The 23,470-nt window shown below is 46.7% G+C and overlaps 2 protein-coding genes and 1 pseudogene across 3 annotated transcripts in view; 2 read left to right on the forward strand and 1 right to left on the reverse strand.

Annotated features, from left to right (window-relative positions):
- Nucleotides 1–901: 901 nt before the first annotated feature.
- On the forward strand, nt 902–4,092 carry LOC102013247 (annotated as a pseudogene).
- Nucleotides 4,093–15,952: 11,860 nt separating this feature from the next.
- Nucleotides 15,953–21,003, reverse strand: Fam134a (family with sequence similarity 134, member A). The gene is made up of 9 exons (XM_005395587.2): nt 20,651–21,003; nt 20,288–20,394; nt 19,378–19,408; nt 18,885–19,020; nt 18,557–18,641; nt 18,105–18,248; nt 17,870–17,964; nt 17,572–17,707; nt 15,953–17,370 (listed from the first exon to the last, which is right to left on the reverse strand). The coding sequence occupies exons 1-9, from the start codon at nt 20,911–20,913 to the stop codon at nt 16,745–16,747; spliced, it is 1,623 nt and encodes a 540-aa protein (XP_005395644.1). The 5' UTR covers nt 20,914–21,003; the 3' UTR covers nt 15,953–16,744.
- Nucleotides 21,004–21,048: 45 nt separating this feature from the next.
- Cnppd1 (cyclin Pas1/PHO80 domain containing 1) overlaps nt 21,049–23,470 on the forward strand; it is a 7,083-nt gene continuing 4,661 nt past the window's right edge. The window contains exons 1-3 of one of the 2 annotated variants that reach the window (XM_005395585.2): nt 21,049–21,136; nt 22,440–22,527; nt 22,967–23,075. In XM_005395585.2, coding sequence (XP_005395642.1) covers nt 21,084–21,136; nt 22,440–22,527; nt 22,967–23,075 — 250 coding nt within the window. In that variant the 5' untranslated portion in view covers nt 21,049–21,083. Of the gene's footprint in view, nt 21,137–22,136; nt 22,241–22,439; nt 22,528–22,966; nt 23,076–23,470 lie in introns of those variants that run through there. The other variant, XM_005395584.2, reaches the window with a different exon arrangement.

The following is a 23,470-nucleotide window of genomic DNA, read 5'->3' on the forward strand; positions in this document are numbered from 1 at the left end:
CAATCCATTCTCAAGAACTCAATTATTGCATGGAATCAAATAATATTTAGAATTAAAATAATTTGGTTATTAGACTACAGAATTTGTCACTTATAAACTGGAGCTTTTCTAAACCTGGGATGTGGCTTCTTTTTTTTTTTTTAAAGAGTTAAAGAAGGACAACAAAACAGTAGGGGAATACACCGAATTACAAAGTGGTAGGACATTATCAATGGTTGTTATTTTACCTATTGGTATCTTCAAGATAGTGTCTCAGGAAAACAAATAGACAAATAATAGTGAGTTACAGACAGAAATGGCAGGAAATTATCAATGGTTGTTGCACTATACCCTGGTTTCTCCAAAATGATCTCTAGGGAAAACAAATAGAGCTATACATGAGTGATCAGACAAATAATCATTGACTATTCTCAATGGCTGTTGCAAACACATAGTAACAAACATACATCCGTTTATGAAAGAGTATAGGAGCAATACAGACATTGCAGAGTTATGGGCAGATTGGTAGGAAATCATCAATGGCTGCTGCAATACATGTTGGCATCCTCAAAGTGGTTTCTCAGGAAAACAAAGATATGCAAGAAAGATCCAACAAGTAGTTACAGCCCAAGGGTTGCGAAAAATAGCGGGTTACCTCATCAGTGACTCCCCTCACTGAGGTGTGATGGCTGGAAGGAAGACCAGAACTGAAAAGAAGGACCGAGAGACCAGCACCAGTGTCCAGCAACGGGCTGTCCCCGTTTTCCTCCGTACTCATGATTTCGTGCAGCTCCTCCTTCTCCATGAAGGCGGTTCTACAGAATCTGAGTATTGGGCACCCATGTAATCCATAAAGTCTCGGTGCAGACCTCTCCGGAGCTCCACTCGCTCCTCCACCGCAGCCTGTACAGTTAGGGGAAGAATGGCCTCCAGGGCGTCTCCCCGGGTGTTGCGCAAGGTCCTCCTGGTTTCCAGCTCCCGAATGGCTCTCGCGTCCCCTAGCAGCTCGACCTCTGAGTCGTTGGGCGTCGGTACTTTCGTGTTCTCCGAGTCCTTGTTCTTCAGCTGCTCCTCCGCTGACTCTGGACCTTTCTGGCTCTCAAGGGCAAGGCCAAGAGCGACCCACCCTGTGGCATGTTTTGGCTGGGATGTGGCTTAATGGCAGAGTGCTTGCCTAGCATGTGTGAGACCCTGGATTTGATCCTCAGCACTGTTTTGTGTTTTTGTTTTTAAAGTTAAATTAGAGTTGTTCTAGCCAGGCAAGCTGGTTCACAGTCTGAGGTACTCTGGAGACTAAAGTGGAAAAATCCCTTGAGCCTAGGAGCCAGAAGTTCAAGACCAGCCTTTGTCTAAAAAAAAAAAGGAGCCATTCTGAGTTCAAATCCCAGTGTCAATAATTATGGCTGCTAGGGATTGAAAGATCAGAGCACATTGACTTTATTGGCATTTCCATAAGTATTTCACATAAAATAGCTGTTTTGTTTTTGAGTCACTAGGGATTGAATCCAGGGCCTTGCTCATAATAATCAAGCGCTCTATTACTGAGCTACCTCTCCAACTCAGTCATTTAATTTTAAAGCAAAATATTCAGCATAGAAAAGTAAAATTAGTGGCCTGTGGTGGTGCAGGCCTGCAATCCCAGCACTCTTGGAGACTGAGACAGGAAGATCACAAGTTCAAGCCCAGTCTGGGCAATTTAGCAATTTAGAGAGATCCTGTCTCAAAATTTAAAAATGGGCTGGGAATATAGCATTGTGTTAAGACCCTAGATTAAATCCTCAGTACCACAAAAAAAGTAAAATTTTTGAAATATAAATGTTAGCTGGCATGGTAGTGTACATCTGTAATTCTAGCATTCAGGAGTCTGAGGCAGGAGGATTCGATGTGAGTTCAAGGCCAGCCTGTACTACATAGTAAGTTCAAGGCCACCCTGAACTACGCAGTGAAACTTTGTCTAAAAAAAAACAGCATATATATATATATATATATAAAAATTTTTGTATGTACATATAACTAAATGTAAAAATTTTATATGTACATAAATTTTTGTATGTACATATAACTAAATATAAAAATATAGATTTAAAAAATATGAATATCATACATTATTTTATATGGTAGCATATAAAGTAACAAAAGTATGAGATTAAACACTGATAAATATAAACATATAATCATAAATAATTGAAAATAAAATTATTTTCTTTTTAAAATAAGGTCTCTAGGGCTGAGCATGGTGGTGCATGACTATAATCCCGGTGAGGCAGGAGATTAGAACATGGCCAGCAGGCCTGGCAAGTGGGTGTGACCTGTCAATCACAAATCCAGGACATGTTGGCCCAACATGCACCTAAGACCAATCAGAAAGTGCTATCTTTAATTCTGGATGAGATCAAGCAGATTTTTGATAGGATACCTACATCTGACCTCAGCCTGGGGAGTGGAAGTTACAAAATATGGCAGCCATGAACCTTGTCTCCTCTGTGCTCTTTTCTCAGCACTCGCTTGCATTCTGCAGAGCATACTTCTTTTCCTACTTTTTATAAATGTAAAACCTTACCACCTGTTGTGCCTGTCCTATCCAGTTCTTTGTTCAGGCAATAAGAACCTAGAAAGAATTGCTAGAAGGAGCCAACAGCACCCCAGCATCTCAGTAACACCAGCACTCTGGAGGCAGAGGTAGGAGGGTCCACCTCAAGTTTAAGGCTAGCCTGGGTTACATAGTGAGTTCAAAGCCAGCCTGAACTACATAGTGAGACTGTCTCAACAAAACAAAACAAAACACCCAAAACCAAAATAAGATCTCTTATGGGAAATGTATAAATCTGTCTTTTTGAACAAAATTTTTTATGTGTCTCTATATGGATAAGATTTGGGTTTTTTTGTTTTAAATTTCTTTTTTTGACAGGCTGTCACTATGTAGTCCAGATTGGCTTCACATTTACGATCTTCCTGCCTTGGTCTCCTGAGGGCTAGGATTACAGGCATACTCTGCCTTTTTTGTATTATATTTTTGGTGACCTCTAGTCTTTTTTTTTCAAAGAGACCATTTCTGTTTTGTATCCATCATTTTCAATTTCATTTAGTATAGATTTAGATTCTGATGCAGAAGGGACTGGGGATTTAGCTCAGCGGCACAGCGCCTGCCTGGCAAGCGCAAGGTTGTGAGTTTGATTCCTGGTACTGGAGAAAAACTAAAAAACTAAACTAAACTGATGCAGAGAACCCAAATTAATTTTAGTGTCATACTGTTCCTGAGTCTACTTGTTTTAAGAGTCTTTGAACTAAAATAACTACTCTTGCAGTAAAGACTTCTTTTTTTGAGACAGGGGCTCTTTATGTAGTTCAGGCTGGCCTTGAATTCACCATGTAGCGTAGACTGGTCTTGAACTCATCATGATCCTCCTTCGTCAACTTCCAGAGTGCTGATATTACAGGCATGTCTCACCACCCCTGGCAAAAACTTCTTTTATCTGTTGGCATTTTTTGATGCTATTTTCTTTTTTTTTTTTTTTCCCCCTCTGGTACTGGGAACTGAACTCACGACCTTGCGCTTGCCAGTCAGGCGCTTTGCCGCTGAGCTAAATCCCCAGCCCCCTGTTGGCATTTTTTTAACTCCTCTTGATGTCTGTGGAATATGCCATGGTTTCTAAACAAATAAACCTATGCATTTTCATGGGGACTGAAGATAGTGCCAGAGCTGAGGTTCCAGAGGTAAACAGTTGTCTTCAGTGCCCTTGGAAATCCTGTTCTTTCTGGATTCATGGCATTACTCTACCTATTTCCTGCTGGAACTCTTCATATTCCTGTGTAAAGGTCTACTGCTGTCCTACCCAAAGCCAGTGTGATGATGCTCCTGCTTTATCTTGGAATTGAAGTAATCTGACTGTTCTTTGATACAAAAGGAAACCTCTGCCAGCAGAAGGTACCGCTTGGCATCAGTGTGCCCCTGACCTTCCGTCTGCAGTGAAGGCCTCCTGTTACCTGCTGCTGAAGACTTCTGTGCTCTGTCTGGAAGCCATCATGAACGGCATCCTGCTCTTCTTCAGTGGCTCAGAGCTGCTGCTGGAGGTGCTCACCCTAACCACTTTCTCTGGTAGGGACAAGATTTGAAGTACAAAAATTTCAGCCCACAGCCCATCAAGCTAACACACACATACTCCAGCCCTTTTGCCCCAGCCCTGAGAAGTGGTGGGTCATGTTGCCCTGGGAAAGGTCATGCAGCTTTTCATCAGCACCGACACCCAGGCATCCAGCCTGAGGAGGCCAATGGGCACCATCTTCTGGACCAGGACCATCTGCCGGGACACTTTCCTCCACTCCACTATAGGGAGGGGCAGGCTGGCCCCATTCTGGCCTCTGTCAGACAATTACTAGCACACCTCAAGTCCTCCTCTTTGATCACCAGGTCAGAGCATCTCGTGTGGACCATCGAGGCTCCATACATTCTGTGCCACACCTGTCCCTCATGTGACCAGAGAGCATCAGGGTGGTGGTGCCTGGGGAGATACAAAGGCCCCCTCACTGTTCCTCCTTGAGGCTGACCTCTGGGACCTTTGTAGTAGCGCAGTGTTATTTTTTCCACTCCAATCATGAAGCAAACACTCTTATAATAAATATGTATTTTCTGTAAAACAAACAAACCAACCCTATGCGTGTTCAAACATTTAATTCAGTGTGACTTTATCTATAAATGATCCAGATTTCAGTTTTCTTTTAATATTGAAGAATGACTTTACCTTGAATAAAATTCTGTTTTGGAACTGGGTGTGGTGAAACATGTCTGTAATCCCTGCTTATAACAGCTCTGAGAGACTTACTCAGGAAGATCATAAATTCAAGCCCAGCCTGAGCAACTTAGTGACTTGATGAGATCCTGTCTCAAAATACAATATAATAAAAAGTTAAGTGGGGTTATAGTGAAAATGTCCCAAGTTAAATACCCAGTACCACAATACATACATACATACTAAATATTTATAAATATTTTAAAAGGGGGCACTGGGGATATAGCTCAGTTTGATGGTCCTGGTTTCATTCCCCAGCACTGTAAAAAAAAAAAAAAATCCCAGGTGTGATGGTGCACATCTGTGATCCCAGCACTACAGAGGCTGAGGCATGAGGATCACAGCAAGTCTGAGGCCATTCTGGGCTACATAGTGAATTCAAGTCCAGTCTGAACTACATAATGAGATCTTGTTTCCAAAAATAAAACAAAACCCAAATATGGTCATTTTCCATGTGTTTAGATTGTTTATAGTAGTTAGCTTTTTGTTCTTGGGACAAAACAGCTAACATACACGGTTTTAAAAAAGAGAGATTTTTAGCTCATGGTTTCAGAGATTTTGGACCATGGTCAGCTGGATCCAAGGTAGAAACAGCATAGTGGAGGAGTGTGGCAGAGGAAAACTGCTCACCTCATAGCATCTGGAAGCAGAGAGCGGAAAGCCAGCCTGAGAGGAAGGGGCCAGGGACAAAATGTAGACCCCGAAGTTACATTCTCTTACAACCTACTTCCTCTAACTAGGCCTTACTTCCTGACAGTGCATTCAGCTATGGACTCAGCAGTGGATTAACCTGTTGATGACCTCAGGGTCTCACAATCCAATCACCTCTCCAGGAGTTTTTGAATCCAGTCAGGTTGATGATTAAGATTAAATTAACTGTCTAATCTTAATTACAGGTGGTGCACACCTGTAATTTTAGCATTCCAAAGGCAGAGGCACAAGAATCAACAGGAGTTCAAGGCCAGCCTGAACTACATAGCGAGCCCCTATCTCTCCATCAAACCAAACCAAACCAAAACAACAAAATATTAACTGGCACATTCTTTATTATTATTATCAGCAGAGTTTTTTGTTCGTTTATTTGTGTTTTGAGACAGTGTCTCACTATACAGTTCAGGCTGACCTTGAACTCATTATGTAGCTGAGGCTGGCCTTAAAGCAGTCCTCCTGCCTCATCCTCCAGAGTGCTAGTATTACAAGTATGTACCATCATGGTTGGGTCTTTATTATTTATTTATTTTTGTTTTTTTGATACAAGGTCTCACTATGTAGTCCAGGCTGGCCTTTAACTCATTTTGTAGCTGAGGCTGGCCTTGAACTCAAAGCGGTCCTCCTGCCTCATCCTCCAGAGTGCTAGTATTACAAGTATGCACCATCATGGTTGGGTCTTTATTATTTATTTATTTTTGTTTTTTTTGAGACAAGGTCTCACTATGTAGTCCAGGCTGGCCTTGAACTCATTATATAGCCCAAGCTGGCCTCGAATATCTGGAGATCTTCCTGCTTCAGTCTCCTGAGTGCTGGGATTACAGGCATGTGCCACCACACCCAGCTTATTTTTTTTAATGTGTAGATTAACAGTTTAAATTCTGTAATATCATTTAATATCATTTCCAGGTTAGCTTGATGTGCTGATTTTATAATATGTTCACAAAACTGGGAGTGGTAACATACACTTGTAAACCTAGGTCCTCAGAAAACTTAGACACAGGGTCAGAAGTTCAAGGCCAGCCTGGGCAACTGAACACAACTGTCTCAGCTGGGCATAGCGGTGCACACCTGTAGTCCCAGCACTTGGAAGGCTGAGATAGAAAGATTGCTGTGAGTTCAAGGCTAGTCCAGGCTACATAGTGAGCTCAAATCCAGCCCGAACTAAATAGCAGGACCCTGACTCAAAATACCAATATAAATAAAAAAGGGGTGGGGTCTAGTTCAGGGCTCCTTGGATTTAGTTCCCAGTAACACACACACACACACACACAGAGTCCACAGTTCTTTGACAATCTCTCTTCAGCTAGGAGAGCTTAGGGCTGGGATGTAGCACAGTGGTAAAGCATTATCTAGAATGCAGACAGCCTTGAGTTGGACCCCAGTGCAGCCAAAAGAAAAAGAAAAAGAGGTGGAGTTTAATTTTCCTCCCATTGAGTAGGAGCGGGACTCAGGACTTGATTCTGACTGTGTCTGAGTGCTAGAGGGCAACTTGGGCACAGAAAGCCTGTGACTTCCCTCTTGCTCCACCTTGGATGAGCTCTGGGGAGGGTAGTTGTTATGCTGTAATGACCCCAGTACCCATATGGAGAGGTTACTGTGATGAAGAACTCAGGCCTTGTGCTAACAGCAAGTGGGAAGTGCGGCTTGCAGCCAACTGCCACTTGAGGGAGCAGCCATCTTGGCAGCAGCTCCTCCAGAGCAAGCCAGAGCCAACCTCAGGTGACAGCCACTCTGCAAAGTCAGGGGTGTAGGGAGCAGCTGAAGCTAGAGATTGATAACACATGTGGGACTGCAGCAAGGCTGGTCCCAAGAACAAAAAGCACCCAACATGAGCCACGTGAGCAAGCTGTTCCAGTCTGGAGAACATCAAGCAGGTTGCTAGGCTACCATGCAAGCAGGTTGCTAGGCCGAGGGGTGTCATATGACATCAACCTGATGAATGCATAAACAAACACACTTCAGTGGTTGACATGTTCTTTTCTCCCATCCGGAGAGGAAGCTCCTCTTGACCTCAGCTTTCTATTTTATGATTTTTGTTTTTATTTCTTTATCCTCCATTGTGCTTCATCTTGAGAATTTCTGAGAGAGCTGCGCTGGACGAGGCATATGGGACTTCTTGAAGCAGAACTACCCTGCTAACTTCTAGATTCCTGATCTTCAGAAATGGAAGGCTGAGGATGCAGCTGAGCGGTAGAGCATGGGCTTAACATGAGTGAGGCCCTGGATTCAGTTCTCAGCACTGCCAAAAAAAGGTACAAGGTAATGCTTATTTTAGGATACTAAATTTTGGAATAATTTATTATGTAATAGAGGCCGCTACCACGCCTGGCTGGGTAACATAAACAATCAAAGTTACTGCTCACTGTCCTAGAGGTTGAGAAGTCCAAAATCCACAGTCCAGTAGGCGTGGCATCTGGTGAGGGCCAGTGTGCTGGAATGGTGGAGAGGCAAACAGGATTCCTCAAGCCTTTTCTTTGTATTTTTCTTGTTGTTGTTTGTTTTTTGGGGGTTTTTTGAGACAAGGTCTCACTATGTGGCCCAGGCTGGCCTCAAACTCACAGCTGTTCTTCTGCGTCAGCCTCTCTAGTGCTGGGATGCTAAGTGTGCACCACCGTACCCAGCTCCAGTTTAGATTGCTCTTGAACTCACTTGGCACCCCAGACTGGCCTCATATTTGTGGCACTCCTCCCACTTCAGCTTCCAAAGTGCTGGAATTGTAGGTATCTGCCCCATGCTTGGCTTTTAAACCTTTTTATAAAGGCAAGAATCCCCTTTACTAGGGCTCTGTCCTCAGGTCCTGATCACTTCCTAAAGGCTTCCTCTCTTAATCTTCTCACTCTGGGAGTTACATGTCACACAGGAGTGTTTCAGGATGCTGGGGGAATGTGTTCAAATTCAATCCCCCATGGTGATATTGAGAGATGGGGGCCCTAGGAGGTGTAAATTATAAAGTGGAGCCTTCATGAATGATTGCATAAAACAGACACAAGATTGATCCTTTTGCCTTTCTGCCTCCCACATGTAAAGACACAGTGTTAATCTCCATGGAGGACACAGAGGTAACTTGTCACCTTGAAGTCAGAGCCCCAGCCCTCATCACACACTTAATCTACCAGCACCTTAATCTTTGACTTCCCAGCTCCCATGACTGTGAGCAATAATTTTTGCAAAGTTTATAAATTACCCAGTCTCAGCTGTTTTCTTTTTTGTTTTTTTTGAGACAGTGTCTCACTATGTAGTCCAGGCTACCCTTGAACTCACTATGCAGCACAGGCTGGGCTGGAACTCCTGGTGATCTTCCTGCCTCAGCCTCCCAGATCCTGGGAGTTTGGGGACTACAGGCATGCATGACCATGGCTAGCAGGCATTTTCTTATAGCAGCACGAATGGACTAAAACAAGCAGACACAAACATTGGGAACCACAGCAACAGTAATACTCATATAGAAATGCAGACAGGCAATGAATTCTCACAAATTCAATGTCCCCACATAATCAGCACCTAGATCAAGAAATAAAACAGAGCTGAGGGTGATGAGGCACACCTGTAATCTCAGCTACTCCAGAAGCTGAGGCAGGAGGATTGTGAGGTCAAGGCCAGCCTGGACAATTTAGTGAGACTTTGTCTCAGGATAAAATTGAAAGAAACATACACACACACACTTGAAGTGGGTAGTTTAGTGATAGAGCACTTGCCTAACATTCCCAAGACCTGGGTTCAATCCCTAGCACCATAAAAAAAGAAAAGAAAAGAAAGAAAATGTTACATAACCCTCAAAGAACCCTCTAGTTATTGCTCCTCTACTTCCAAGGATAAATGCTAACTTATTTTTTTCCTTGAGATAGAGTCTTGACTCAGCCTCCTGAGTGCCGGGATTACAGGCACGTGCCACCATGCCTGGAAAAATGCTAACTTCTATGTGTTGTATTTACCTATTTATTTCCTTTACACATGGCCATATTTGATGTCACATTCTTATTGTCTTTCTTTACACATACCACATATTCATGTATTCATTCTTATTTATTTTCTAACCCATTTGATAAAGTTTGCAGAGAACTATGACTAAACTATTCAGCATATGAATTCTAAAAACAAGTATAATCTTGTATAACTATTGCTAGTATAACAAGTATAACTATTGCTCAGTTATTAAACTTAAGAAATTTGACCTTGATACACTCTTCTTTTTTCAGTGCTTGGGATTGAACTCCATGCTAGGCAAGTGCTCTGTGACAGATTTACACCTCCAGCCCCAAGTGAGTTTCAACTAATATGATACCTATATTTATATTTTATTAGTTGTCCCACTAGCATCTTTTATGGTAACCCCCTCCCCAGAGTGCAATCCAAGATCAAGTGCATTCATTGTCATGTCTCTTTTGTCTCCTTTTTAATCTTAAATAATTCCTCAGCTTTTCATGATCTCTTATGAAATTAATATTTTTAAATGGATTTACCTCATTTTTTATACTTAAAAAGCAAGCAAACCCAGCTGGGTGCACAGTGATGCATTCCTGTAATCCCAGCTACTTGGGAGGGTGAAGCAGGAGGACCAGAAGTTTGAGGCCAAACTAGGCAATTAGTGAGACCTTGTCTCAAAATTTAAAGGGAAAAAAAAAGGTCAGGAGTAGAGTGCGTCTGAGTTTGACCCCTAGTACCACAAAAACAAGAACAGGACAAAAACAAAAAACAAGAAAGCAACCCAGCTGTCTTTAATCTTAACTGTTTCTGCTGAACAGATCATTTCTTCAAGAAAGTGCTAATCCATGAAACTAGAATTTTTTTCTTTTCACAGTTCTGAGGATTAAATCCAGGGCCTTATGTATGCTAGGCAAGTACTCTATCATTGAGCTACATCCCAAACCTTATAATAGGATTTGTTTTATTTTGTATTTGAGACAGGTTCTTGCTATGTAGTTCTGACTGGCCTTGAACTTACTATGTAGCCCAGGCTGGTCTCAAACTTGCAGTGACCCTCCTGCTTCAGCATCTCAAGCATAACTGGAATTTTTGTTCAAAGTATTTAGTTGAGTCTAAATACTTCTGCCAAAATTGCTTTCCAAATAATGTGATGATAATTATGGCCAGGCATAGAGGTGGGTGCCTGTAATCGCAGCACTCTAGGAAACTAAGGTAGGAGGTTCACAGGTTCAAACAGAGTCAGGGATCCCAGCATTCTGAGGCAAGAGGATCACTGTGAGTTCCAGGCCAGCCTGGGCTACTTAGTGAGCTCAAAGCTAACATGCACTACAAAGTGAGACACTGTTTCAAAAAAAAAAAAAATTCCCACACAAAGAAAACAACAACAAAACCCAAAACCAGACTCAGCCTGGAGGACGTAGAGACTGAGTGAGACCCTGTCTCAAAATAAAAAAGGGCTGGGAATATAGGACAGCGTGAAGTCCCTGAGTTCAATCTCCACTACTGAAAAAAAAAAGATAATTAGATACAATCACTGAAGATTAAGCTACTTGGACAAACTTACCTTTAACTCAGAAAAACTTTAGCTCCAGAACTAGCAAATATTGATTTCTAGACCAGGATGGTTTCCATTCCCTTTAATCTAGTCCAGGAACAAAAATTCAGAAGTCTATCTGTGAATGATGAGGTGGTGCTGACGGTGGTTATAGTTGCTTTTTAGTGCTGATGATCAAACCCAGGGCCTCGTGCATGCTAGGCAGGTGCTCTGCCACTGAACTACATCCAGCCCTTTATCTACCTGGCTATTTTATTGTGATGGCAGAGATCAAATCTAGGACCTCACATATACCAGGCAAGTGTTCTAAGGTTGAGCCACAGTCCCAGCCCTATCTGTGGATTAGTTTAGCTACTTCTGATGCTAGAACAGTAATGAACAAATAAAGGCAAGCTATTTGCCTTAAAGAGACATGTTTTGGTCATCAGATTTACACTGGCTGCTCAAAAGTTTGCACTAGTCAGTAAGGGGCAATGGGTGCTCGCCTGTAATCCCAGCACTCGGGAGGCTGAGGCAGGGGGACTGCCCGTGAGTTTGAGGTCAGCCTGGCCTACATAATAAGTTCAAAGCCACGCTGAACTTCATAGAGACCCTATCTCAAAAAGAAAACAAACAAAAAACAAGTTTACACTATTCTAGTACACTACTTCAATTTATTATTTTTTAATATTTTGGTTTTTTTTGACACAGGGTCTCAATATGTCACTCAGGCTGGCTTTAAACTCATTATATAATATCTAGGCTGGCCTAGAACCCACACTTCAGCCTCACTGCTTCCTGCCTCAGCCTCCTGACTGCTTGCATAGGTACGTGCCACCACACCTGGCTAGTATGTCAATTTAGTCAATATATGTTTTCTGAGCTTCTATTATGTGCCAGGCACTATGCTAGGCTTTGGAGATTTTCAGGTGAATAAGAGAGCCTTTGCCTCCAAGAGTAAGAAATATAAACCAGGTGTGGTGGCACATGCCTCTAATTCCCACATTTGAGAGGCTAAGGCAGGAGAATTTCTATCAGTTCAAGGCCAGCCTGTGCTACATAGTGAATTCAAGGCCAGCCTGAACTACATAGCAGACTGTCTCAAAAACAAACAAACAAAATGTACAGGGGAGGCCATACATATGCACATAGTTACAGAAAGCATATGCAGATTCCATGTCATATGCGAAAAGACAGATACCATGGGAGCATGAAAATGGCAAGACTGATATGGGGTGCTGGAGGAGGCTCTTTGATGAGGCGTGGCCTAAGGACTTCTTAAAAGATAAGTGACGTGTTTTCCCAGGAGCAGCATGGGGTGGATGTGTGTTGAGCAGGTGCAGGCTGGGCAGTATGGTGGGGCAGTGGACAGGACCAACTGTGTGAGGTGTGCCGGTGTTCCACACTAAGTGCAAGACAGGGCAGGTTAGGTCAGGCATGGTGGCGCACACTTGTAATCCCAGAACTCAGGAGGCTGAAGCAGGAGCATTACTGTGAGTTCGAAGCCAGCCTGGGTTATAAAATGAGTTCAAGGCCAGCCTGAACTGCGTAGTGAGACCCTATCTTAAAAAGACAAAAAACAACAACAAAAAAAAAATAGGGCAAGGTTTGATCTCAGACTTCCTAGCCATATCAGAGAGCACGAATTTACATGTTCTAGGAGAGGCTTTGTATAAAATTAAAAGGAGAAAGTTCACTGAATTAGTACAGCATTCTAAAATCATCTAGGGACTGGGGGAGTAGTTCAGTTGTAGACTGCAAGCTGAGGATGCTCGAAGCTCTGGGTTTAATCCCTGGCACCAAAATAATAACAATATCACTACAGACTTTTTTGGGTGAACCCTGAGTGGAGGAAAAGAAGTGGGCAGGGAAGCTATTGAGAGATGAGGAGAGCGCGAATTACGAGTGTGTCAGAGGTGGCAGAGTGAGGAAATGATGAAGACACCAAGCTGGCAGCAACTGGAGGCCAGCAAGGTATGGGATGAGGAGAGCTAGGCCAGCATGGTTGGTGGTGCCAATAAGCAAGAAGAAAAATTCACAAAAAGCCTTCCACCTGGGAGAAGTGGAGAGTGCAGTGCAGAGTGGAAGGAGAATGAGTTTGGCTTATGGTCTGCTGAGTAGAAGGTATCCATGGACATTGAAGTGGAAATACCTCCTTGGGAGATCTGGGAAAGATAGGAGCATAGGTGTGGGAACCAAATGGATGCATTCATTAGACTGACTGGGGCAATATACAAAGTGCGAGGAAACGCCGGCTTGTGACACCCAAAGATATACCAGCATTTCAGTAAGCAGGCAGAGGAGGAGAAATCCAAGCCAGCTTTAGCCTGACACTAAAAATGAAACAACCTGGTGGGCCAGGCATGGTGGTGCATGCCTGTAATCCTAGTGCTTGGGAGGCTGAGGCAGGAGTGTAAGGCCAGCCTGAATTGCATAGTGAAACTCTGTCTCAAAAAGACAAAAAACAAAACACAAGCAAAAAAAACCAGACTGGTGATATATTTCCCTTCCATGATAAAGACTATGCTTACAATTGCTGGCCTTGACTATTGTACTTTTAGTGATCACTTGGAGGCCAGAGGTATAGCTCAGCTAGTGCTTGCCCTGAGTTTGATCCCCAGCACTGCAAAACAAAGCAAAACCAAACCAAACCAAGCAAAAAACCCAAAACAAACAAAAGCCAACAAAACCCCTTAAAACCAAACCAAAAAATCATTTGTCTATTGTATCTCTTGACTAGAAAATTAAATTCTATTTAGCACGATTATCAACTCAAGGACAATCAAAAGATTTAATTTGTGCTCTTGGAAGTCCTACAGGCAAACCTTCAAGTTTGAAGGCAAGTGACATGACCCAACTCAGGTCTCTTCTTGGATTAAACATTTCCAGTTATTTCAATAGTTCCTTCTGTGAAAATGTCTAGCCTTCTCTAATGGTCTTCTGGACACACTGCAGCATGTCCATCAACATAGCCAACAATACTCTGGCAATATTCTAACTTGTGTATTCTAACTGGCAGTATTACTTTCCTTGTTTTGAAGACCTTTTTTGGTGGTACTTGGGATGGGACCTACAGCATCATGTTACGCAGGTGGTCAATCAATGAAATACATCCTTAGCCTTTTGGAGACAGCATCTCAGTTGTGCAGGTTGGCCTAGAATTAATGATTTTCCTGCCTTGTCCTCCCAAGTAATTGGGATCTTTACAGTCTGAGTCACCACATGCGGCCCAAAGACATATTTTATTATTTCTTTTTGAGACAGGGTCTCACTACATTGTTCAGCCTAACCTCACACTCAAATTTACAGTGATCCTTCTGCCTAAACCTCTTGAGAGCTGGGATTACAGGCACAGGCCACCAAGACAGGCTGAAGACTACATTTCTATTAAAGCATCCTACAATTAGCAACCAAGTTACACTGTTAAGCTATCTGGATACATAGTTACACTGCCTTTTCTTCCAATAGAAACTTGTAACCAACCCTCTCCCCTCTGCTTCTATGGTTGATTTCTTTCTAGCCTATATGTTTTTCACATTTCTGCTTTCATTCACTCACAGGAAAAGCTTTATTCTTGTGGCTTTATGGGGCTGAAATGGCCAGGACACCTGATAATGGGGCGGGAAGGACAATCATAGACAAACGTGGAGCAACTGTCAGGCTAGGATGAATGGACTCCCCAGGAACTCCAAACTTACTGGAGCGTCTTGACCTAGCTATGGCTTCTAGTCTTTCCTCAGATTGCAAGTTTAACACAGAAGAGAATTAAGGTGTTCTTTTGTTTTAAGACAAGGTCTTGCTATGTAGCTCAGGCTGGTCTTGAACGAACTGGCTGGCCTCAGCCTCCCAAGTGCTGGGATTACAGGTGTGCCACCATGCCTGGCAGCCACTGTCTTTCTGACCGGTTAATTCTATTTCTTTTTGAATTGCTTATTTAGTTCATTGTAACTGAATTTTTTTGAGACATAGTCTCATTATGTAGTTCAGGCTAGCTTTGAACTATTAGCCCAGGCAGGTCTTGAACTGGTGGGAATCCTTCTGCCTCAGCCTTCTGAATGCTGGGATTGTAAGTGTGCACCACCATGCCTGGCTCCATTCTCTTCTGAAACCTCTAGATGCCTAGGAATTCAGGTTCCTTAAATGGCAGAAGACAGGGCCTCAATCAACTCTGAGACTATCCCTTAAGCAAATGGATAATTCTCACACGTAAGAGATATGGCATAGAAGTCAACCTCAAAAAGACAGGTAGGATTACCATGTGGTATGTGTAGCTGAATGCTGAGGACATGAATCCTTAATGGAGACCATATGCTCCATTTTGGGCTTTTCTTCCCAAAAGAGGGAGGACTGCCATGCGTCCACCACCCCTGAAGCCATGTCTCTGGACTGGTTCCTACCATTCCTTCACTCAGGAGCATATTCCTGTTTATGTCCTGTCAATGGGCAGGGGCTGACTGTTCAAGTGGGTTTGCTGGAGCCAAACTTCCTGGGTTTGGATCATGGCTCCACCACTTACTGGATCATGTCAACCCATCTGTAAAATGGAATTAAAACAAGATAGATCTTAAAATCTGTGAGGGAAAAACATGTTAATATAAATCACTTAGAACATGGCAAAGTACATCTTATGCCCATTACTTTGTGTTCTCTGGCTTGAAAACAGTTCTAATACAAGTACACATATGTTCTCTATTGCTTACTTGGCCTGCCTGGTATAGATAAGTCAAGGCTGACTGTTAGCAACATGGTAGAAAACAATTACTTAGGCTCCAAGTTTCTATTGACTGGGAAGACAAGGTAGTTTCCTCCTGCATACACTTTATTCACACATGCTGTCTCACTAAACATACCACACAATCTCAGAAGACGGCTGAGGGGCAGTTAGGGTTGGCAGGGCAATCCTTGCTTCTGGCCTTGTCCAAGAGCCAGGAGCAAGAGTGGGGCAAAAGAGGCAAGGGTGAGGATGAGGCAATGCGCAGTGTGGGAGGCAGCTCGCAGTGAGGCAGGCAGGCACCGGTTCTAGCCAATTGACACTTTATTTTTCCACCTGACAGTTGCACAGACGTAACTATCCACTTCCTGATCCTAGCAAAGGGTTCCACTCATGACCCAGAAGAGCAGGTTTCCTTCCTTCTCCCTAAGACAGCACCCAGCACTGGCACATGTGCCATGGGATCTGCTCTCCTGCACTGAGAAAGGGCTGAACTAAGGAAAAGGTGCAGTGGAAGTTACTGAGGCTACAGTGACCTATGTGGGACACGCTGGCCTGATCACCCACCACTAGGGCTTTATTCTTTACTTCCCAGACCAAGAGCTGCTCTAAAGCTTGGCCAGTATATGTGGGAAGGAGAAGCTGGCAAAAGGTAGGGCTACACTGCTAAGGACAGGACACAGCAAGGAAATAAAGCCAAGAGGAACAGGAGAGAAAAATTATAAAGTGCCTCAACTAAACAACCATGGGACATGAGGGCAGAGCAGCACAGGTCCCTGAGGATAGGAAGAAAAAGAAAGGGCTAGACCAGCAGGGCTTGGGACACAGTGGAATGAGAGAGATGAGGTGAAGAGGCAAGTGTAGGCTGTGGGAAGGACTTCCCTAGCCCTGTTCACATGGAAAATTATTTACAAACTCAAAACCAATCCTAGGCACAGGTACTGCACCAGGCCCAGGACAGCAGGCAGAGGGTGGGCTGGCTACTGTCTGACAGCTGGCCTCCCCACCCGGTGCCCCTCCCCAGAGTGGTAGGGAAAGGAGACAGTGACAGCTCTAGCTAGGAAGCCTTACTCTGCCTGCAGCTCCTTCTCTCATGGCTCATGGCTCCATCACAGCCCCGGCCTCTTGGTCTGACTGTATCAGGGAATGGGTGTCTGGCCCCAGGGGAGGAGGAGGTGGAGCATCAGGTGGCTTTGGGGGTGTCTCTGGTCCCAAGCCCAGCTCTGCATTCAGCTGCTCCAGCTCTCCCTGATCCAGCAACTCAAAGTCCTCAGTGGCAAGTGCCTCTTCTTCCTCAGGGGCAGGCAGGGGGTGGGGCGAGTCCTGGGAAATAGGTGGGGGCACGGAGGGGGAGGGGACTGGGTCACTTTCATCATGGCAAAGTGGGGGTGTCAGGGTGCTGGGTGGAGCTGTGAGGTCACCACTCACTGCCTCTGGGCTCAGTGTCTCCACTGGTCCTCCAGGGGAGCACTGCACTCCATCCTGGGGGGTTCCTGCCCCATTGAAGTGTGTGTTCACAAAGTGCAGAGGAGATGAGAGCCGAAGCAAAGTCTCCTTCACTGCCACATCTTCCTCTTCCTCCACTGAGTCCAGGGCTTGCCTTGAGAGGACCTGAGGGGGGCCTAGCAGGTCTTCAGGGGGTGCCAGCTCTGCCTCTTCTCCCTCCCCCAGCTCCCGGCCCAGGGCCTCCTCTGGCTCGCTTGGTAGGCTCTGTTGGTCCAAATCTGCAGAGACGACAAAGTTAGGAATGGGCCTGCTGCTCTGATGCCCCACAACGGCCAATCAGTTCACAGACGAGAACTTCAGATCTGACAGGCTTTAGGGGTAAGGTCAGTTCCCCAGAGGAAACAGGGGAGCCAAAGAACATAATTAGCACCCCACCGCAGAGAACAGTAAGATCAGGAGGAGTGAAGAACCCCCCATACCCTCAGAGACATCTGTTAGTTGTGGAGTTGTGGCCCGAGATACAGAGAAGCCACCACTCTCCAAGATAGAAGCTTCTTCATCTGACAACTCTGAGTCAGTAATGGCCAAGGCCAGTGCTGTTTTCTTCACATCCACCTGCAGGAGAACCAGAATGAACACAACAGGTAAAGGGGAACAGCAACCTAGTCCCACCACTAGCTCTACTCCTCTGAAAGGAAGCAGCTCTAAAACAGATAGAACCCTGTATACCCCCAACCCCACTTTCTATTTGTCACCCCCATCTCCCTTGAACCTCACCACTGGGGAGAAGCCAGCCAGCTCTGCCTCACTTTCACTCTCTGTCTCTGCCAGTGGCTCATCACCTCCTGGGGGTGCGTTCTTCCCTTGCCGCTCTGGAGAACAGCAATAAGGCAGTGACCAAACAAAGACACGGCCAAGGAACAAAAGATTACCTAAATGCCAGGGCATGTCATGAACGGTAAGCCAAGGGCCTCCCTCACTTTCCCTCTTTCAGGTTAAGAGAGACCCTTACTCCTCTTGTCATGTTTGTGATGCAGGGCATCAGCTTCCGCCTTCATGCTGTAGTCCAGCTGCATGAGCAAGGGCTCGAGGCGCGTGTACATCCTCTGAATCAGCTCATGATAAACCACCAAGGGCCACAGCAGGATACTCAGCACTGTGGGTTAGAAAAATCCACTCAGAGATCCCTATACCAATTTCCTAAGAGTCCTCATTCAACTGGCCCCTAAACAGGAAGGGCTAAAGTCCTTTTCCAAGGCAGTGCTACCCTCTCCCCTCCCCCTATAGCTATTGTCCTCCTCTGGGCTGATTCTTCAACTATTGACAAGGGTGTTCTACAGCAGCCCTGGCGATCTCCACGAAAGTGTAACTGTGCACACAGAACACAGTTCTCCCTTCAGGTCAGTCCAGGAAACAGGAAAAGCAAAGAAGTTTGGGAAGGGCAGGGCTAGACTCTATACTCACAGACAATGTAGGAAATCATAATCCCTGGAACATAGTGTCCCAGCACTGCCAGCACAGCACACCCAGAGCAGACTCGAGCACAGAACTGCAGAGAAGAGCACAAGGTCTATGAAAAACAGTGGGTGAGGTTATGTGCTTCATTCGTCTAAGTAAAAAACTGCTCAGCTGGTGAAAAAATATATATTTTCTCTAGGAATTTAGTCTAATCAAGAAGATGCCCCAACCTCCAATACAGGAAGTATGAAATAGGCCCTGCTCACAATACTGCTCCCTCCACCCCTCCAGGAACTGTGGCTACAGGATTTGTTGTAGATCATGGGGAGCTTACTTGAGCTGGATTCTGCCTCTTGTACTGCAGCAGCTCTTGTAGGTGAATCTGGAAGGTGAGCCAGCTCTCAGCCAGGTATCTGCACAACTCGGGCACACTCAGCAGGTGCGGCCGGGCGCCTGACCCCGCACCCTCACTGGGGAGACAGGACATGACCCCTAGAGGCCTCAGACACCAGCTTCCTAGGCACTCAAATTCCTCTGAGACTGCTGATCATGAGTCTAAAATAGAAAACTCCACTTCCCAAAGGAAGGCCATCCCCATCCTGTAAAGCAAAAGCCCAGGGCACCCAACCCTCTGCCTCAAAAGAAGCAGGCACATAAATACCTACACAGGCACCTAGGACCAAAAACACTCTCTGGTTTGTGGCCAGTCCCTTCACTATGCTGGGACCTGTGCCTACAGAAGCTGCATCATTGCCCCTCTTTGTGATGAAATTGCACCAGTAGGCAAAACTGGACTTGGGCATCCATCTTTGAGGGTTGATACTCACCTGTCAGAATGTGGCTCCTCAGGGGATGACGCTACACAGAGAGAGGGAAGACAAATTATTGCATGGTAGGGGTACTGGAGACATTCCCCAGGGCAGCAATAATTGCTGTTTCTCTGCAGTCATAGAGTACTTTTTTTAGACACCAGCTGGAAAGTATTGCATATTGTTTCTGTATCTGTTTCCTTTTTTCCCTTCCAGCACTGCAGATTGAACCCAGAGAATTGTACTTTTTTAAAAAAAACTTTGAGACAGGGTCTTGATGAGTTGACCAGGCAGGCCTCAAACTTGCAATCCTCCTGCCTCAGCCTCCCAGCAGCTAGGATTACACATATGCACTACTGTACCCAGTCCGTGTCCTCTTACCCATGCTTGTATCCCAAGTAATTCAACCTTATACCTAGTTGCCCTAAATTACATATTTATACACCGAAAACAAGAACCCTGAATATTTGTGTAACTCTTATCATGATCAAGACAGTAACATAACGATGTAACACGTGTTGACATATTTAATCTTCATAGCTCAATGAACATTTCCGTCCATTGTTTTACAGCTAAGAAAACTGAGGCAGATATAGAGACTGTTTAAAAGATCTCTCTCTCTCTCTCTCTCTCTCTCTCTCACACACACACACACACACACACACACACACACGGAAAGCATCGCAGAGCAGGGCATAGAACCCAAGCAATCTGGCTGCAGACTCTTCAGTCTTGCCCAACCAAACATGAACATTCAATTTTGAAAATGGATTCTCGTTTTAGACAATTTCTTAAAACAGGATGGTGCGGCGGGGAGTGGGCCTGGAGGCAGGCGGCCTGCTGTTCATTCCCCTCACTGTTCAACCCCTCTCAATGAGGTCAGGCACAAGGAGCACAAGGGGTGCTCGCTGGATGATGAAAGACTCACCTGAGACATCGGGGAGGAAGCGAGGCTGCCAGAGATCCAGAAGAAAATAGGCCAAAATCGAGACGCTGAGAAGGAAGATTGGCCGGAAAGACGATGAAGACAGCAGCCTTAGGGAGAGACAGGAATCTCAGGGCAAAGTGTGTGTGAAGCAAAAGCGCTCACTGATGGGGGAACAGCACCTCCAGGCCTAACTCTCCACGCCGAAGTAGAAGAATGGGGCAACCTGAACGCGTGTCAGAAGCTAATGGATGGATCATTCCCGCAAGCCAAGTGACAGCCCAGACGGAGGACCCGCGCGCCCCGCGCCGTCCGCCCCCGCTCTCCCGCGCAGCCCGGCCCCGCCCCCTCCTCCACGGCCGTTACCAGAAGAGGCCGTTGATCGCGGCCGCCGTGACCAGGCTGTGCAGTGGCTTCTCCCACACCAGCAGCCGCTGCGCCGCCGCCAGCACCGCCTCCCAGCCGCGGAGCCGCAGCCACAGCGTCGTGGCCAGGCGGCCCACCGCCTCGGCCGTGGCCGCCTCGTCTTCCGCCTCGCCGGTGGTCTCACCCATGCCGAGGCTCAGGCCGAGTCCCAGGCCCAGCCCAGCACCCCCACTCGCGCCGGTGTTACCACCGCCGCTCGCCATAGCCCCGCCGCAGCCGCCGCCCGAGCCCGCAAGGAGCCAGGGCTGCGCGGCCGCCGCCGGGGGCGCGTCAGGCGGAAGGGGGCGCACGCCGAGGAGTGCTGAGGCTGCGGCCGCGCATCACGTGACGGAGCAGCGCCGAGTCCGTCACGTGATGCAGTCTAACAGCCCGGATGGGCGGCTCGCGCGTGCGCATAGAAAGCTGCGTGATCTTGCACCTTCGCAGGTGCGTGTTTTGGTTTACTGGAGTCGCGACTCGGGGCCAGGTTTCAGGCGTGCAGCCTTCTTTTTCCCTGTGCTTATACTAAGGCAGCTAAGGAGCCTCTGCTGGTGTGACCCCGATGTGACTGAGACTGAAGGGGCAGGAAGTGGCCTTCCGATGTCCCCTGGTAGGACCTACAAGCTGCTTGGAGAGGGCGGTGGCCATCGCATTACTCAACCCTCGACTTGTCCTCCTAGCTCCCTCCCCTCAGCGTGTACACAAATTCCAGCGCGTGACTGACTCGAAAACAGCTTCATCCACTTAGAAAAGTTGCTTCCTCTTTTTGTACACCTCTGTTGCGCCTCCACGCATCGGCGCTCCTTCCTCCCCGATCCTCCCACGTGAGACTGGAGGCGGGAAGTGAGTTTGAAGGTTAAACCTTGTTTAAATGCTGTTTACTGTGGGAGCCCTTAGCGCGCAGGATGATAATCCCAGCACTCAGCTGGTTTAGAAGGATCCCCGCGAGTTCGAGAGCAGCCTGAGTTACATAGTAAGACCCTGTTCAAAACAAATTCCTAGGATACAGGGGACACGATGACATCTGTTTGGCGGCTTCGTATTCGAATCCTTGAGGTCATTTACTTGTTGCAATGACCTGGCAAAACACAGTATGTATTGAATGTGATTTAGAATGTCAAGCTACTAAAAAACAAACAGTGAAAAGTTTCCCTTTCACTTGGTTCACAGTTCTTCCACCGGTAAATTTCGTGTGGGTTCTTTCGAACTCCTTATTTATCTTCACTGCTAAGTGTACCTTTCCTTTAAAAAAGCAAAACAAAACTAGGTGTAACTTGCTGGGCTCCCTCTCCTTTTACTGATGTTAACATCTGCACAGATGCGAAAAGGTCTGCCTGGCTTTTTCAAGCTCAGCGCAGCGAGTCCCCCTGGGAGCTGCACCCGTCTCTCACGCTCTGCTCTGTGCCTCGGTGAGGCCAGGAGTTCGGGGCGGGCGGGGGACACTTCCTGCCGGGCGCTGAGTCGCCGGCGACACGCCCGCGGCTGTAAACGCGGGGCTGACGCGGCGCGGGCAGAGTACAAGCCCGGCTGCCGCTGTCCCCACTTCGCGAGGTGAGCGCGTCTCCCGGCGCCCTGGGCGGAACAGGAAGAGGCGCCCGCCCGGCGGCCCCGCCTGCCGCTGCCGGCGCGAGGGGAGGGGACCGCGAGGGCGGTGGCCGGCGGCGGGGAGGCAGGCGGGCAGGTGGGCCGGAGGGCGAGGACGGCCCCGCGAGGCCCCGACAACTCCTTCCCTCCACCTCCACCTTCGCAGGGCGGTGGCTGGCGGCACGATGGACCTGGCCGGGCTCCTACTGGACGAAGAAGGCACCTTCTCCCTCACCGGCTTCCAAGACTTCACGGTGAGCGCGCAGCCCGTCCCTCCCTAGCCTCCTGGCGTTTGGTGTCGGCCCCGGCCGCTCACTCCCCGCCCAAGCAAGATAGCTGGCTTGCTTGATGGTTTTGCCCGGGCCTGGGTGGCAGCCGCTGGAGCAGCTTCTACTTGAGGCCCCGGCTGCTCGGGCCCTGAAGCAGAATCACGGGGTGTAGGGAGAGAGGGAGGGGTGGCAATACTGGGGCCCCTTTTGGGAGACCCTTTCCGGGAAGCCCTCAGAGGGAGCGACGTATCTTCCCTCCCCACATGGACTGAACTGCCGTTGGCAAACAATCCGGAGAACTCCGAGCTGGGTGGGGCTTGCGCCCCTGGCAGCTAAGCAGCCGCAGCCATCCAGCCCAGAGCCTGGCTCTCCATCATATCCTTCCCTGCCCTTCACCCTCCACCACCCTCTTGCCCTGTTTCAGTTCCTCCCAGGACACCAGAAACTGAGTGCCCGGATCCGAAGGCGACTGTACTATGGCTTGGACTGGGAGGCCGACTGCAGCCTGGAGGAACTCTCCAGCCCCATGGCAGGTTAGGCAAGTGTTGTGCGAGTGGGCAAGTGAGAAGCTTAAGAATGGGGTTGTGGACAGTCACCCATATGCCTCCAGGTTTACCTTCTCAACTGTATTGCTCCGTCAGAGCTAGCTTACTGGTACTTGGTTCAAGAATGCAGGTTATGTTTCACATTCTCTTAGCTCTCATGAGCAAACATCTCATGAACTGGTATAAGAGGTTTTTTTGTGTCTGTGATGCTGGGGATTGAACCCAGGGCCTCCTACATGCTAGGCAGGTGCTCTACCACTGAGTTACATCTTCAGCCCTTTGTTTTGATTGGTATTCCAGAAACTTTTAATTTTCTAAGGACATTCATTGTATTATTTTCTTTCTTTCTTTTCTTTTTTCTTTCTTTTTTTTTTTTTTTTTTT

Source organism: Chinchilla lanigera, unplaced genomic scaffold (genome assembly GCF_000276665.1).
Source record: "Chinchilla lanigera isolate Chin_1 unplaced genomic scaffold, ChiLan1.0 scaffold00052, whole genome shotgun sequence".
Lineage (NCBI taxonomy): Eukaryota > Metazoa > Chordata > Mammalia > Rodentia > Chinchillidae > Chinchilla > Chinchilla lanigera.